Raw genomic sequence first — 15882 nt, forward strand, 5'->3', positions numbered from 1 at the left:
AGAGATGCCTGCAGCTTGCCTGCGGGGGATTATGACCACCATGGCATGGCACTGTGGGCTCTTGGAGCATAGGATGGGACTGGAAAAGAGCCAGACCCATGCAAGAGAACAAGAGCCGATCCTTCCAGCCACCACCGAGGTGGAAGGCAGCACAGGCTGGAATTAAAACCCCAACCAAGCAAGAAAAATAATGCGATTGAGGCAAAGGGCACAAGGAACCATCATTCACGGGGACACTGAATCCCCAGATTGTGGCCCTCACTAGCTTGGAGCAAGGAAGGACAGTATAGAGGTAAAGAGAACCCACATTTTGAGGCTGAGAAGTTGGCAATATCATTAAAGGAGGGAGGGAACACAGTTTGGAGAGGAAGACAGGAGTGAGCTGTCTCTGTGTCATCCTTGTGGCGACACCAAGTTGGCAATAAGACATGAGCTGGACTTTGGGAAGCAGAGCTGGAAATGTTGTATAGGAAATATTGGAACAGGTGAAGCTGCAAGACTATCAACAGCTTGGACGGTATTCCTCCTTTCTCTTGTCCACACCAAAGCACCTACTAGAAAAATCATCTTCAAAAGGTATTTTACTTCCAGCCTCTGGAGCACAGAAGCCAAGTGTGCTTCTAGTGCACCCACTCTTTTTCCCAACCTGGAGCACAATTCCTTGCTCCCAACAGTTGCTTCCCACTATATGCAAACTCAGGCAATGATAGGCAATTTGCAGTTTCATACATAATATTGAAAATATACTAAAATAGGGTTTCTACAGGATTGTTTTTGTTCTCCTGCAAGGATGAATGCTTGTGAACTCTTTAAATTCAAGAACTCTGCTGTCCTTTGCATATTAATGATAGTTAAGCTTGTAGAGCAGCCCCAATGGTTCAAATCCCAAGCCCCTGACAAGTGTTTAGTGAATTCTTTGCCCTTGAAGGAAGGGCTGTTTTCATCTAAGATGTGAGATACATCACAGACTTCTTTAATCTGTCTTTGCCCTGGACCCAGAAACGTTCAAATCTAAATTAATTAGTGACAACTGCATTTACAGCAATCTGCCATGAAAGTTTATCCAATGTTAGATATCGCAGCAAAATCAATCTTATCCCTCTCCTTCAATGGAGGCACTGGTCATTTACATCCAAAAGAATGAAGGGACACAAAAATGATCACTAATCAGTAACTTCTCCCTTTTATTCTCTTCACTTCAACATCTCATTCTCCTTCAGTTGACTGACTTATAGGTTAGAAAGGGAAAGATACAGATAAATAGATACATATATAGAAAATCGTGTCAATTGTCCAAATCTCTATTATCCCAAATTGGTTCATGCATCTGGAGGCAATTACCTTGTCACAAATACCCATGCTTCCCTGAACCCTCAATCGTCCCAAAGGCCCTGTGTTCTTATTAATTTTAGAAACCCAAAGCTGTGTAACTCTTAGCTGTCATTTTATTACACAGATGAATGTAAAGGTTATAAACACTCAGTGCTTCACTTCACCCTTTACCCACTGACTCCAAAGGGAGCTCGGCCTAAGAGGCAGGAAAGGAAAGCTGGGCTTCACCATCCACCAGCATTGAGTAAACTGTGGTGGGTTGTGAAATCATTTTGAAATTTATGGTACTTGATACTGTGATTAATGATCAAATGCTATATTTCAAGAAGTTGACTATAGTCAGAAAAATGTGTCAGTACCTGTCAAATTACTATAGCCATAAGCATCCATCTTAAACTTAGTATTAAATATTTCAGGAGGTAAATTATATAGTTAACTGTTAGAATCAGTGGGCATTGGAATCAGTGGAACAAAGACTTCATTCATCAAAACAAAATGGAAATGAATCTAGGTGAACTTAAAATATTTTAAGATATTTAAACAATTTTATTGACATCTCTTCATAAGTTTAAAAATATGTCTTCATTACAACATCTATCTCTCTGTACACACGCACAGACATACACACGTATAAACACCATTTCAAGGACAAGCTTGAGATTCCTTAGTTATTTTCTTGAAAGAACCATAGAGTTAAATCCCAAAAGTTCTTTTCGGACTAAGTAGGACTTGTTGGGTTGTTTTGAAAAGTTTAAATATAATTGTTTAAATAGTTAATTTAAATCACCATCTTCAAATATTTATGCTCAAAATAATTTTTCAAGTGTATCTTTTTACCAGAAATATTTTTTCCCTACTCTGTCCTCTGTTGGAGAGAACAAGAAGTGCACAAACCAATTACCTCTTTGCTCCCGGCCCTCTGCAGAGCATCCCCCAGGTGGAAGTAAAATCGCCCATCATCAGTGCCAGGATCACCCGATTCTATTCCTTCCTGCAGGAAAGGTTAAAAACAAGAGAAACAAAAGGAAAGGGCAGAGTTAGTGTTGGTGAAAGAACTAAATACCAGATTTAATTCACTGATATATTTAATCTTATAGAACCCAATGAAACTCTAAGAACAAGAAAAACACATCTCAATACTGAAGTTTGGCAATTACATTACTGGTCAACATTCATAATGCAAAACCAAAAGGAGGTCATAAAGCTAAATTTAACACTATGCTTTTCATTAATTGATGGTGAAATAAGCCACAAAATTGGTGTGACACTTTGTGAATCTTCTCTGCAGAAGCAATCATTTCTCAATAGCCCAAAAGATTTCTCTCACTGGGTATCACCACGTTGACTTTGCACTCCAGTTCTAACCATTCATCATCTAGAGGCTTTTTGCTCCTGAACCAAAATGTCAAATTGCTCATAAGATGTTTGAAGTGACAGAGACACAATTGCAGTACTACTTATTTCCACTGAAAACAAATGTGCCCTCACGTTTAAATAAAATCTTTTTGCAAAACATACAATAGGATTACAGCCAATCTGAATCGTTTAAAATGTAATTACTATTAAACAAATTCTATTCTGAAACATTTAGCTGAGTTTCTCCCACATCAGGACTGAAATTGAGATTGAGGTTAAAAAAAAAGAGAGAGAAAGTATTAAAGCAAGAGAATGAATTGAGAAAAGGAAAAGGACAAAGGTCACAAGAATTTAAATATCAAGGAATTCATTCTAAAAGTCTGCATCTCTGAGGCTTCTTCGTGAGAAGTCTGTTATCTTCCACAAGGAAGAATTTTACCTGCATCACGTTGGAAGGGCTGAGATGGAATGGGAGAAACCTCACTCGGGAGGGGTTGGGCTGTGAGCAGGGCTCAGCATCACCCAAACTCAATGGTCTCACCCCTTAACTAGCCAGCCTCGCTCTCGGTTTCCCCATCTCTGAAGCAGTGACAGCACCACTTGGCCCTCGTTATGTCAAAGGGTGTGTGTTCTGGTTTGCTAATTATGCCAGAATGCAAAACACCAGAAATGGATTGGCTTTTATAAAAGGGGGCTTATTTGGTTACGCAGTTACAGTCTCAAGGCCATAAAGTATCCAAGGTAAGGCATCAATAGGGTACCTTCATCGAAGGAAGGCCAATGGCATCCGGGAAAACCTCTGTTAGCTGGGAAGGCACATGGCTGGCATCTGCTGATCCCAGGTTGAGTTCCAAAACGGCTTTCTCCAAAATGTTGCTCTTGGGACATCTGTCCTCTCTTAGTTTCTCTGGAGCCAAAGTCTGCTTTCGATGGCCATCTTCAAAATGTCTCCTCCTGTCTGAGCTCATATAGCGCTCTAGTAAACTAATCAAGGCCCAGGCTGAATGGGCGGGGCCACACCTCCATGGAAGTGATCTAATCAGAGTCATCATCTACAGTTGGGTGGGTCACATTTCCAAGGAAACAGCCTGATACAAAGGTTCCAACTTAATGAACACTAATATGTCTGTCCATACAAGACTGTATAAAAGAACACAGAGTTTTGGGGGACATAACACATCCAAACTGGAACAGTGTGTAAGTGCAGCACTTAACCAGAGACACCCACCTGCTCACAGGTACTGGCAGGGAATGTAAAGTTTTGCGGCAGCCCAGGGACAGCCAGGTTAGACTAGGAGGGGCACGGCCACCGCAAGGGGGTGCCACTGCTTGGCTCCACGTGCGGGGGCAGTGGTCCGGATACAACTTTTTAAGAGAAACTAGAAATATGCATTCTTATATAACAGGTTCAAATTCTCAAATAAGGCAATTCATTAAAAATGTTTTTTTAAAAAATAGTGGCCAAATAAAACATGGTTACAAGCTGTTCACAGGGGGTTGCTATTTGGGATCTCTAATTTAAGTCATGTGAATGAGAGAGATGATAAAAGTTTAATATACTACCACTTGAAAAAAAAAATTTGCAGCGGTGATGGTTAAGTTCATGTGTTGACTTGGCCAGGTTTTGGTGTCCAATTGTCTGGTCAAGAAAGCACTGGCCAATTGTTACTGTGAGGATATTTCATGGACTTAAATTATCAGGAAGTTGATTGCATCTACAACTGATTGCATCTACAACCAACTGAGGAGATGGCCTTCAGCAATGAGAGAAGTCTCATCCAGCCAGTTGAATGCTTTTAAAAGGGGAAGTGATGACTTCAGCAGTCACAATAGAGAATTTCCATTTCTACTTCCAACAGCCAGCTTCTCCTGGGGAGTTCATCGAAAAGCTTCATTGGAGTTTCCAGCTTGCGGCCTGCCCTATGGAATCTGGACTTGCCCATCCCCATGGTCAAGTGAGCCAATTCTTATAAAAATCTCATAATATTTACAGATATCTCCTGTCCATTCTGTTTCCCTAGAGAACCCTGACTGATACAACAGTCAGCCTATCAGCTACCATGCCCAACATGTGGTTGCTAGCCACATGTTGCTATTTAAATTTAAATAAAATTCAAAATTCAATTCCTCAGCCACACTAAGTCACAATTCAGGTGCTCAATAGCTATGCATGGCTAGTGGCCATCCTATAGAACAGCATAGACTAAGAACATTTCCATCATCACAGAAAATCCTATTGGGCAGCCCTGAGCTAGACCAAATGTGACGTGAGTGAATTGACAAGGATATTAGAAATTTGAGGGAAAAAAATGACAGCATATTTTCAGCTGAATATTTTGAGTTGTCAGGCTATTTTAGGTTTGACTGTTCAGTTCAGTCTGCATGCATCACCTCACTTTATGTGGGTAGCCACGATCCCTACTGAAAGCAGACTCACTGTATAATTAATTTGTAAAAGGAACATTTAGTGCATTGTCCCTATTTTTAAGTACTGTGTCAATAATTCTCTATTTTTTCCCTTTAAAAAAAAAACAACTAATAACAACTGCAGTTTTAGGAATTTCTTCACAGTCTGTTACAGACAGTCTCTGCTCACTTGGTTAGTATTTCTATACAGGACCCTCTCAATTGTGGTGTGGGGTCCATGCTGAATATGGCTGTCGTGGTCAGAAGGTGGACGTTGTGATGATGAACAGATTCAGTCATGCATGCAAATCAGTCCACAATGCATGATCGGGGTGTCCAAATGAGTTGGAAGATGAAGAAAGAGGAAGGACATGGCAGTTACCTTTAAATAGGGAATACTCTCTGCAATCTTGTTCTGCGCCTTCAGGATAAAGCCATAATGCACTTTAGCGAAGCCATCATTAGGTGTCAGGTTCAGAACCTAAAGTCAAAGGAAACAAAAGCGTATTGTGGTTGACTACAAATTACTGTCGAAACAAATTTTAATTAGCTTTGCTGTGCTGGGATTGGATTATGATGTTATATCTTAAAACACTACAGCGCTTTGTCTCGCTGCAAAATTACTAGACTTAAAAGCCCCATTTCCCCTCAACTAAAAATGCTTTCATATCCACATATTGGTTCTTCAAAAAGGAAGACATGAATTAAAAGGCAATAAACCATTAAAGCATTGCTCTCACAACAGAAACCAGCCAATCTGTCCATTGGTAAGAACTCAATATTGTTTTTAGTGAGCAGGAGGGAATTGCTTTAAATTTGCTATCCTTGAAGCAAATTCTGACTGGTTATATACATTGCTTTGTATGTATGCCTTAATTAACGGAAAATTCTGATTTGCATTTATAATACATCACCATCCATTCATTCAATGAAAATTTCTTCAGCGCCCACTCTGGGTAAGTACTGAGGATTAAGCGATGAACACCTCCAATATTCTGTGATGACACCCAGGTAAATATTTAATAAAACTCACATGCATGTTTATTATTATATGCATTTATTATAATTAGAGATGAAGTATGCGGAATGCTTCTAAATTAAATATTAGCAATGTGAAATCAAAACCATAACTTTCAACTTGTGAAGCTGCTTCGACAAAGTAATGTATGGAATGAAAGAGAAAGATGAAGAAGGTATGAGTTGGCTGCAGGTGGAAAAAAGACGATGGTCTGGTCTCTTCATCGCTGAGCCTGAGTAGCAGAGGAAAGTGGCGGCCAGCGTGGGATCCACCCACAGAAGGAACAAGCATGCACAGCGGAGGGTGAGCCTGCACGCGCCTGTACTGCAGCAGTATTAACACAGCCTGTGTTCTGCCGTGCACCTCATCCACTAGCAAATCCTGCCGCCACCACCTTCCAAATATATTCAGAATCACAACTCTCGTCACTACCTTCACCCGCCACCCTGGTGCAGGTCTCACCGCCTCCCCCGTCCGTTCCTACGGTCGCCCCCTAGCTGCTGGCTCTGTTTCCCATCCATCCCCCCCCAGCAGTCCACTCTCCCCCAGGGCCTGGCGTGAACTCGCCACGTCCTAGGTCAGATCACCTCCGTCCTCTGTTCACAGTCTCCCCTGGGTCCACTTCACCTAGAGGAAAAGGTGAGGTCCTGGGAATGGCTTCTGAGGCATCCCTTGACCTGGATTTCCCATCTCGGGGGCCTCTTCCCCTCCTCCCTCTCCCCCAGCCACTCCTTAAAGGCCCCCTGGACTCCGGGCTGCTCCACAGCAAGCCAGTGCACCCTGCCAGGGGATCTTTTTTTTTTTTTTAAATTAAATTCAGTTTTATTGAGATATATTCACATACCATACAGTCATCCATGGTGTACAATCAGTTGTTCACAGTAGCATCATATAGTTGTGCATTCATCACCCCAATCTATTTTTGAACATTTTCCTTACACCAGAAAGAATAAAAATAAAAAATGAAAGCAAAGAAGAACATCCAAATCATCTCCCCCCACCCTATTTTTCATTCAGTTTTTGTCCCCATTTTTCTACTCATCCATCCACACACTGGATAAAGGGAATGCGATAAGGTTTTCACAATCACACTGTCCCCCTTTGTAAGCTACATTGTTGTACAATCACCTTTAAGAGTCCAGGCTACTAGGTTGGAGTTTGATAGTTTTAGGTATTTACTTCTAGCTATTCCAATACATTAAAATCTAAAAAGTGTTGTCTATATAGTGCGTAAGAATGTCCACCAGAGTGACCTCTCGACTCCATTTGGAATCTCTCAGCCACTGAAGCTTTGTTTTGTTTCATTTCGCATCCCCCTTTTGGTCAAGAAGATGTTCTCCATCCCATGATGCCAGGTCCAGATTCATCCCGGGAGTCATATCCTGTGTTGTCAGGGAGATTTACACCCCTGGGAGTCAGGTCCCACGTAGGGGGGAGGGCAGTGAGTTCACCTACCGAGTTGACTGCCTGGAGATCTTTGCACTCCTTTGCCTCACTCTTCCCCAGACACCCAAATGGCTCCCTGCTTACCTGGAGGAGGTACTCACTCAGATGTTGCTATCCCCGTGAAGCTTGCCCCTGGTTGCTGGTGTAAAACAGACTCCCAGCCCCCCTCACCAGTTACATCTAACTTCTTTATCCTGACTCTCTTTTCTGAATAGCACTCATCACCATCTGACTTATTGTGTTTTTTACTCTCCCCACGAAAATCTAAGCTCTGCAGGATTTTGTCTGTTTTGCTGAACCCCAGTGCCTAGAACAGTGCCAGCCCAGATGAAGAGCAGGCCCTTGATGAAGCTGTAATAAATGGATGAATGGGTGCATGCCGGGGTTTCTCCCCAATCAAGTCTCTGAAAGTACAGACCGCTTCTTCTGTGTCTTCTGTTGTCACTGAGCTAGCCTCTGAGCAGGAGCTCCAAAAATACCTCTGGGATTGAACTGAACTGAGCCCAATCATGTTTCTGCCAGTATAACAATGTAATAATTACTATAATGATTACAGCTAAACAGATGATTTAGCTGCTTATTGCACTACACAGCCATCACCTCAATTAATTAATAAATCCATTCATTTAATGGACTTTTTAGAACACCCAGTTCTCTTCTAGGCCCCTGGACATATAAATATGGATAAGATATACTCTCTTTTCTGGGGGGGTCTCTGTCAAGTCAGAGAGACAGAGCCATAACAGACAATGAAAATATGACATAAGTGCAACTACGGAAAGAGGCACAAGGCATGCATGGGGTACAGAGAAGGGGCACCTATTTCACAGTCAGTGGGCATGGGCAAAGTCTGAAAGGTGTTTAGGGATGAATAAGAGTTCACTAATGAAAGGGAAGATGGAAACAATAGGGAAAAAAGCATTCAAGGCATAGGAGTAAAAAGGCCTCATGGGTCTGGAGCAGCAAAAGGGAGTGTTGCTAAAGTAAAAAGTAAAATGAGACGGGAGATGAGATTAGAGAAGCAGGCAGGAGCCAAATCACAACAGGTCCTGTTTAGGCATCATGTATAAGATAATCACTGGGGAGCAGAAAGAAATTACAAAGATCTCCACTTGTGTTTGCCTCTGAAATATGATATTTAATATGGTGACAGTCCCTGGGGCTCTCCTCTGTCTGCAGGACAGGCAGTCCTGGGTTCCATTTGGGACTCACGCCGTCCCAAGAGAGGTGGGAACGTGGAGACTGGGGCAGTGGACAGCACTGCTCTCCCTTGCTTGTCTCTGTTTCCACAAACTGTACGCATTGTGGTTTGCATGTGACTGCTTAGGAGGCTGTGCAGATTACATTATCTAACCCTCTGAAAAGGACAAAAAACCCGATTGCAAAAAATGCTGATAATATTGCACAAACTCTCTTTCTCCTTGCCCCCGTCTCTCTGTATATACGCACAAACAGGAGACACATACAACAACAGAAATGACATTTCTATCCCCAGTGACACATTACTAGAACAAAACAAAACAAAACATAGACTCAAAACGACATTTCACATTGATCTTACTAAAATAATAATTTTGCGGGGAGTGAAAAGACTTTTTGGCAGTGAAATAAAATTTAAAAAGTATTTTAAATGTTTCATTTCACCTTATTTAAAAACTTATTTTGGGGTGTCTACCTTTCACAATGTATATATTCTATTGGTACTTACATATATTCTATTGGTGCATACACTTGCCTATCACAGGTATTTTCTTGAACATTTTTTCCCTGGTAGGGTATGCAACCAAAAATATTTGAAGACCACTGCTGTGTGCAGGGAAACCACTGGAGAGGGTCCAGATGGTCAGATTTGTGTTTTATTGTTGACAGAGGTTGGAAAAGAGCAAGACTGGGCAGGATAAAACTCTCAACTCACGTGAAAGCTGTGAACTAAGGGAGGGGATTTGAAAGACATTCAAAAGGCACATTTAGCAGAAATTAGTCATTTGGTACCAGACTGTAAACACCATTAAGGCACATTTTGTGCTTGTTTCATTGACTACCATCTCCTGAGGTAGCGCAGGGGTGTTAATAAATGTGTGTTGACGAATAAGTGAAGAGTTAAGAGTGAACTCAGCTTTTGCCCATGGGTGGCCTGGGGGAACACAGGAGGAGCCCCCAAAAGCTACAGATATGAGTCATCTACTTTAAACTATTCTAAAGTCAGTTTCCTTGTTGAAACTACAAGCAGCGGAAACACAGAAAGGGGACCCTTGATGATTTTTATAAATCTACCTAAAAAATAAAAATCAATAGAAAGAAAAACATAAAATTAAAAGATTACTCTGCTGAAATGATCTTGGGCTATAAGCAGTGAAAAAAATCCCAAGAACTTTCCAAGACATAAACACATCAGGATAAGCCTTGGTTAAGGAGAGAAAATCTTAGAGCTCAGGAACTCTAAGCTTGTGAACCTGTAAGTGAGAGGAGGAAAAAAAGAAAAACCCATACATATTTTCAGTCTATTGATGCTTCTTTAAACAACAACAATAACAACACCTACTTGTATAATTTAGCAATATTTTAGACTTTCTGCATCCTTTCATCCTTTATTCATTTGAGATTATGATTTCAAGTATAAAGGACTACAGGTGAATTTTATTTTTTGGAATAAACATTTACAATATTTCACGTATCTGAGATTTAGTGTCAGGTAAAAACAGGCGGATATACTCAAGGAAGATTTTGCAAAGGTGAGGAGTGACAAATCCATAGTGGGTTAGAGAAACTAGAATGATTTCAAATCCTACTGTAACCTCAAATGTACTTGGCACTTGGTCAACACTTGATTGTGTTTTGTTGAAGGGAAGGAGGGAAGGAAGGAAGGAAAGAGGGAAGGAAGGAAGGAGGGAAGGAAGGAAGGGGAAAGACTTCTACAATTCCATCTTTGAGGCCTCTGACAGTGGCAGAATAACAAGGAATGGGCTATGGACATGCCTGATACAGACTGGCGACTCTGAAATTTGTCCCATCCTGAAGCACTGAAATGCATGATGATTCCCTTAACCAAACTTTGCAAGACAGGGGAGTCCTGTTATGTTCTGGCCATTAGCAACACAGTGCCCCAGAAGGAATTGTTTTATGACCTGGAACAGACACTTATGTAGATGGCACATATTTTCAACACTGTAGGGTCAATCCAATCTATGCAGATACCAGAGATGCCGGAAAAAGCCAAGGTCTTATTTCCGCTCTCTCAGAAAATACAAAAATTATGACAAGAACTAAAAAGACAACTGGTTCAAAATTTAATGATTTTCAATCAAGCACCAACAGCAAATAAATATCAAATAAATCACTGCTTTGAGAGTAGACTCTCTTCCTGGACAGTGTGCCATGGCTGTACCTGACGGCATTTTAAACAGAAGGGCTCATGGGCTATTACTGAGTGGTGGCATTTTTTTTTTTTAATTAAATTCAGTTTTATTGAAATACATTCACACACCATACAATCATCCATGATATACAATCCACTGTCCACAGTATGATAACATAGTTATGCGTTCATCACCACAATCTATCTTTGAACATTTTCCTTACATCAGAAAGAACCAGAACAAGAATAAAAAATAAAAGTGAAAAAAGAACACCCAAATCATCCCCCCATCCCACCCCATTTGTCCTTTAGTTTTTATCCCCATTCCTGAGTGGTGGCATTTTGATGTAAACTGTGCCAGTCTGAAACTGTTGACCACCAGGCCTAAATTAAAGAATAATAAGTAAATGTGTTCACTTTTCATGTATAGGGATGCTATCTTTCTCCGGCCTCAAGGTTTACTGTTCCACTGTTTATTCTGTACCAACTGAATTTCCCATTGCCTGAGGGAGTCACAGTTTTCTAGATTTCATAGTTACTTGTGATTTAGAGGTTATCTGTTAAAACTCCCATTATAAGGCAGAAATCATTTGAAAGCCACCCTTATCAGAAGATCCCAGAGTCAATGAGTGCCCTTCCAAAGGGTGATAAGTTTGCCTCACTAGCTTGAAAGGCTTATGTCCTGTGTCTCTATCTAGATGGGACTTTTAGTGAAAAAAGGAAAAGATTATGTTTTTTGAAAATTTTTAAGTTCCTTGGGAACTTCAGTTCCTCTTCCTATCACAAAGAACACTTGTAGAAAGGCCTTTTTTTGAACTGATAATATATGAAGTTTTAAAAATATCACAATTACGAGTGGAAGGTTTTGATGTAGCAAGTGCCAACTAAAATTTAAAATCTGCTCTGAGCAAGGGGGAAAAAAAGCAACATGAAAACAAAATTCAGACTATGTCAACCATAATACTTACATGGTATTTAACTTAACTTCAGATAAATAACGTGAGAGACTGGGCATATTAAATGTTATTTACAAATAACATTAGATTCTAACGTTCAAAATAATTTGACTTGGTAGAAAATTGCCATTTACCTCTTCGTAAATCTTCTTGGCACTGTCATTATCCCCTATCAAAAGGTAGCCCACACCAAGGTCATTCTTTAAGGAAGTATCACTGGGAAATAGTTGCACTAATCTCTGTAAGGTACGCAGGGAACCTCGCATATGACCTGATTTGTTGGGAAGGAAACAAAACAACCATAGAAATAAAAACACACCATGTACACCTTTGTAATGAGAATACATATCATGAGACACTATTCAACAAAGTTTGAACACCAGCTTAAATCGGACTTTATATCCCGATGGTTAAGTATCTATCGAGATTTAATCATGCAGTTGCAATGCTATCAAACTCTCCTATAAGTAAATGCTGAATATAATATCCATTATAAACATTTTAAAAGACATCCTCATTTAATAAATTCATCAACATTTACATTTCTATGTTAAAATCCTGCTTAATAAATGTTTAGTTACCAATTTTTTATTTAAAAAAATGTTTTACTGAGATATTTTGGGCTCATTATTATTAGTACTACAATTATGACTGAGAACAGACAAGGAAAAAGTCGAAGTCCAATTGACTTCAGACTCTAGCACCAATATCAAACTTGAAAAGGCACTGTGGAACACAGGGCAGTTTTCACTGCTGACACTGTTTCCATTTGAGAGTATCCTCATCTCCAGGTAATCGTCCCAGTCAAGGTGCAGAAGAAACATCACCCAGTGTTATGGGGCCCTCTGGTGGATGATGGGATGCTCTGCACCACATGTATCATGATAAACCTGGCTTCAATTCATTTCTTGTTGTCCTGATGGAGACTTAAAATCTCTGGAGCTGATTGTCATTACCACTTGTCACAGTTATAAAGACAAATGGCATAAGGGGAAATGTGCAAATCAAGACCAGTATATATGAACAAAGTTATTACCTAAGGGGCTTATTTGTCCATAAAGTGGAATCAATTGATGCGATGTATGCTCTACTATCAGATACAACATTGCCAGTTTACTCCATGACTTCCTCTCCATTACCAGCCAATCGTATTCCAAACAGAATTACAATCAGATCCAGGATGGCTTTGTTCAGACATTCGTTTCCTTACTGACCACACTAAGTCTACTTTTTCAGATCCTTCCTTCCCCCTACCTGCCCACCTGAGGCTTGCAGTTTTCTTCTGCTTCTAAACTTCACCTGCTAATCACAATGAAAGGCAGGCCCAGGGGAAAATCCCTCCAGCTGCCATCTTCTCCGCCCTTTCTTCTCCACATTATAGAATCCTGTTCTATTGGGAGTGAATTCACCTACCTCCTCACTTTCACTAAAATCTGCATATGATCCCCTCCTAGCCTACTCTAGGGAACTGGCCTTAGACTAGTTCTGGGGACAGGTCTATATTCAAATACTGAAGGATCCCTGGGGAAGAGGGTTGGATTTATTCCTTTCTCCCAGTGGTGGGGCTAGGGTGAGAAAAGCAAGGCACTCACCTTGCTGCCAAATTTAAGGGGGCACCAAAAATTCTGTAATGGAAAATATTTTAATACATTCTTTACAAAAAATAAAAATCAATGCAAAAATCTCATGATGTACAAACATCAAAATTTTTAAAGGCAGATTCAGCAGCAGTGCTGAGCCAAGCCACGCTAGACCGTGAGGCAAAAGGAAAACTCACCAATGCTGATTTTGCACCCAAGGCGTGTGACTTCATTGCCACCTGCAAGTCCTGGACCTGAATTTTCTATCCTGTCTTTTCCTGTAAGTTGTTCTTTCCCTGCACTGGCCCTTTCTGAATATAAATCTAATTGACCATTTCTTCTAGTTTCGAAACATCACTTGGTTTTCCTTCTATCACAGTTTTGGGTCATCTGAAAGTGAGACAACTACCCTTATTCCATCCCTCAGAGAGGATGATACGAGTGTCATTGGATCCTGATAAATTCTCATATGGCCCTTCCCAAATGACACTGACAAATCGTCCATGCAACTTTCCAGCCAGCTGAGCCTTAGCAGTTACACGTGGCATAGACTCTTATTTCCTGGTTTACTGAAGGAATCCCAAGCCTGGTTAAAATGAAGCTACGTTATAACTAGTCTTCCTTGGCGTGCCTGGGAATGCAGATCAGAGAGGCTGCTTCATGCCGCTCTTTTCAAAGCACTTGAAAATTTATTTGGTGATTAAAATTTTGTTTCTAGCACTCTTCTTGGTATAGCATCAAACCTTTCAAGGAAAATTTTTGGAGTGCTTGGAACTCCTGACATTCCTTTATAATAAATCGTTCCACTGATAATTCCAGTCTCCATGCAACTGTTTATTATAGCTAAAGAGAGGAAAGAATTTGGCATGGCGGGATGAGCTTTTGATTCCAGAGTTACTAATGTATTAGCTACGGTTCCTTAGGCAAATTATTGAACCTTTCAGCATCCCATTTGCCTTGCCTGTAAAATGAGGGGTGAAAATACTACCTAAATCTTCCTCATTATTAAGGTTAGGATTGCTATTTCAGCTTTAAAGATGGACAGTCTAACACAGAGTCAGATGGATTACTTGAAATTAGTTATAAAACTTGGGTTTCCTCCCATTCAGACTCTTGAAGACAAAAGCATACCATTCCCTTCTGATGAACTCTGACCCCGTCTTACCTAGAAATTGTTGTCTCTCTGACCGTCTCTTCAAACTCAGCTTCACCAGGTCTGCGGGGACGTCGGGCAGGCTGGCCACCTCTTGGTAGGTCTCGATGGCCCCACGTAACACTTCATTACTCCTCCTTTTCTCAGCCAAATCATCTTCACACTAGAGGAAGCCCCACACTGGGTAAATGCTGCAAGACTAACTGTATTTTGTAATCCCCCCAAATATTCACAAATGATGAACTTTCGAGCATGCTCCTAAAGAAATTCAAGACAAAGCGATACAAAAGCCAACAAGCAAAAGAAAGCAACAAACATGCTATTTTAATAATTAAAGAAAAGTTAGCTAGTAAGCTATAGGTGAGAAAGAACATCATAAAAGCAAGTCTAATAATATGCTAGAGCTGAGGGAGATTTATATCATATTATACACCATGATTATGTAGACAGGACTCTGTACATGATCCCTGTTCTTTCATTAATTCTTCATTCATTCATTCATTTGGTCACTCATTTATTCAACAATGATTTTCTGGGAGCCTTTCTCATGCCAGATGTGTTCTAGGCAGGTGGCAGACAAACGGAACAAAATAGACATTTTCTCATTTTGCTAACCTCCCGGAAAGCAGAGAAAGACAATAGACACATAACAATATCACGCGTGAGTAGCCATAAGGTGCTGTGGATAAAAATAAAGCAGCCTCAGGAAAGTCGTAGGAGAGCTGCTGGTTTCGTCAGGATGACTGGGGAAGAAAGAAGTGAGGGGAGAAGGCATCTGGGGGAGGAGTGTTTCTGGCAGAGAGAGAACTCCCTGAGGCAGGAGTGTGGAGCACAGGGGAGGCTGTGTGGGTGCAGGAGGGAGTAAGGAGGAAAGGGGTGGGGGTGGGGCTCAGATGATGTAGGGCCTAACAAGTTGTTAGCAATTCTTCAGCACTAACTCTGAGAAGGAAAGACACCAGGTGGGGGGTTTGCCATGATCTGATTTATGTTTCAAGGGATCATGCTGGCTGTGGTATAGAGAACAGACAGAAGAGGGTACGGCTGGAAGCAGGGGGCAAAGTTAGGATGCTTTGGCAGGAATCCAGATGTGAGATTATGGTGGGTAGTAGCAATGGAGGTGGTTAGAAGTGACTGGGTTTCAGATCTATTTTGAAGGGCCAAGTGAACAGATCTGTGGATAGACTGAACATAGGAAAGGAGAGGAAAGAAGGGGACAGAAGTCAAGGATGAATTCAGATTATTGCCTTGAGTGATCTGCAGAAATGGAACTATCCTTACCT

General features: G+C 40.9%; 1 protein-coding gene across 1 annotated transcript in view; it reads right to left on the bottom strand.

Annotated features, from left to right (window-relative positions):
- ASPH (aspartate beta-hydroxylase) overlaps nucleotides 1–15882 on the bottom strand; it is a 234941-nt gene that overhangs the window by 38553 nt on the left and 180506 nt on the right. Inside the window, exons 16-19 of the mRNA XM_037803594.1 lie at nucleotides 14615–14765; nucleotides 12004–12140; nucleotides 5477–5575; nucleotides 2234–2323 (exon numbers count right to left, since the gene is read on the bottom strand). Of these exons, the coding sequence (XP_037659522.1) occupies nucleotides 2234–2323; nucleotides 5477–5575; nucleotides 12004–12140; nucleotides 14615–14765 (477 nt within the window). The remainder of the gene's footprint in view (nucleotides 1–2233; nucleotides 2324–5476; nucleotides 5576–12003; nucleotides 12141–14614; nucleotides 14766–15882) is intronic.

Source organism: Choloepus didactylus, chromosome 14 (genome assembly GCF_015220235.1).
Source record: "Choloepus didactylus isolate mChoDid1 chromosome 14, mChoDid1.pri, whole genome shotgun sequence".
NCBI lineage: Eukaryota > Metazoa > Chordata > Mammalia > Pilosa > Megalonychidae > Choloepus > Choloepus didactylus.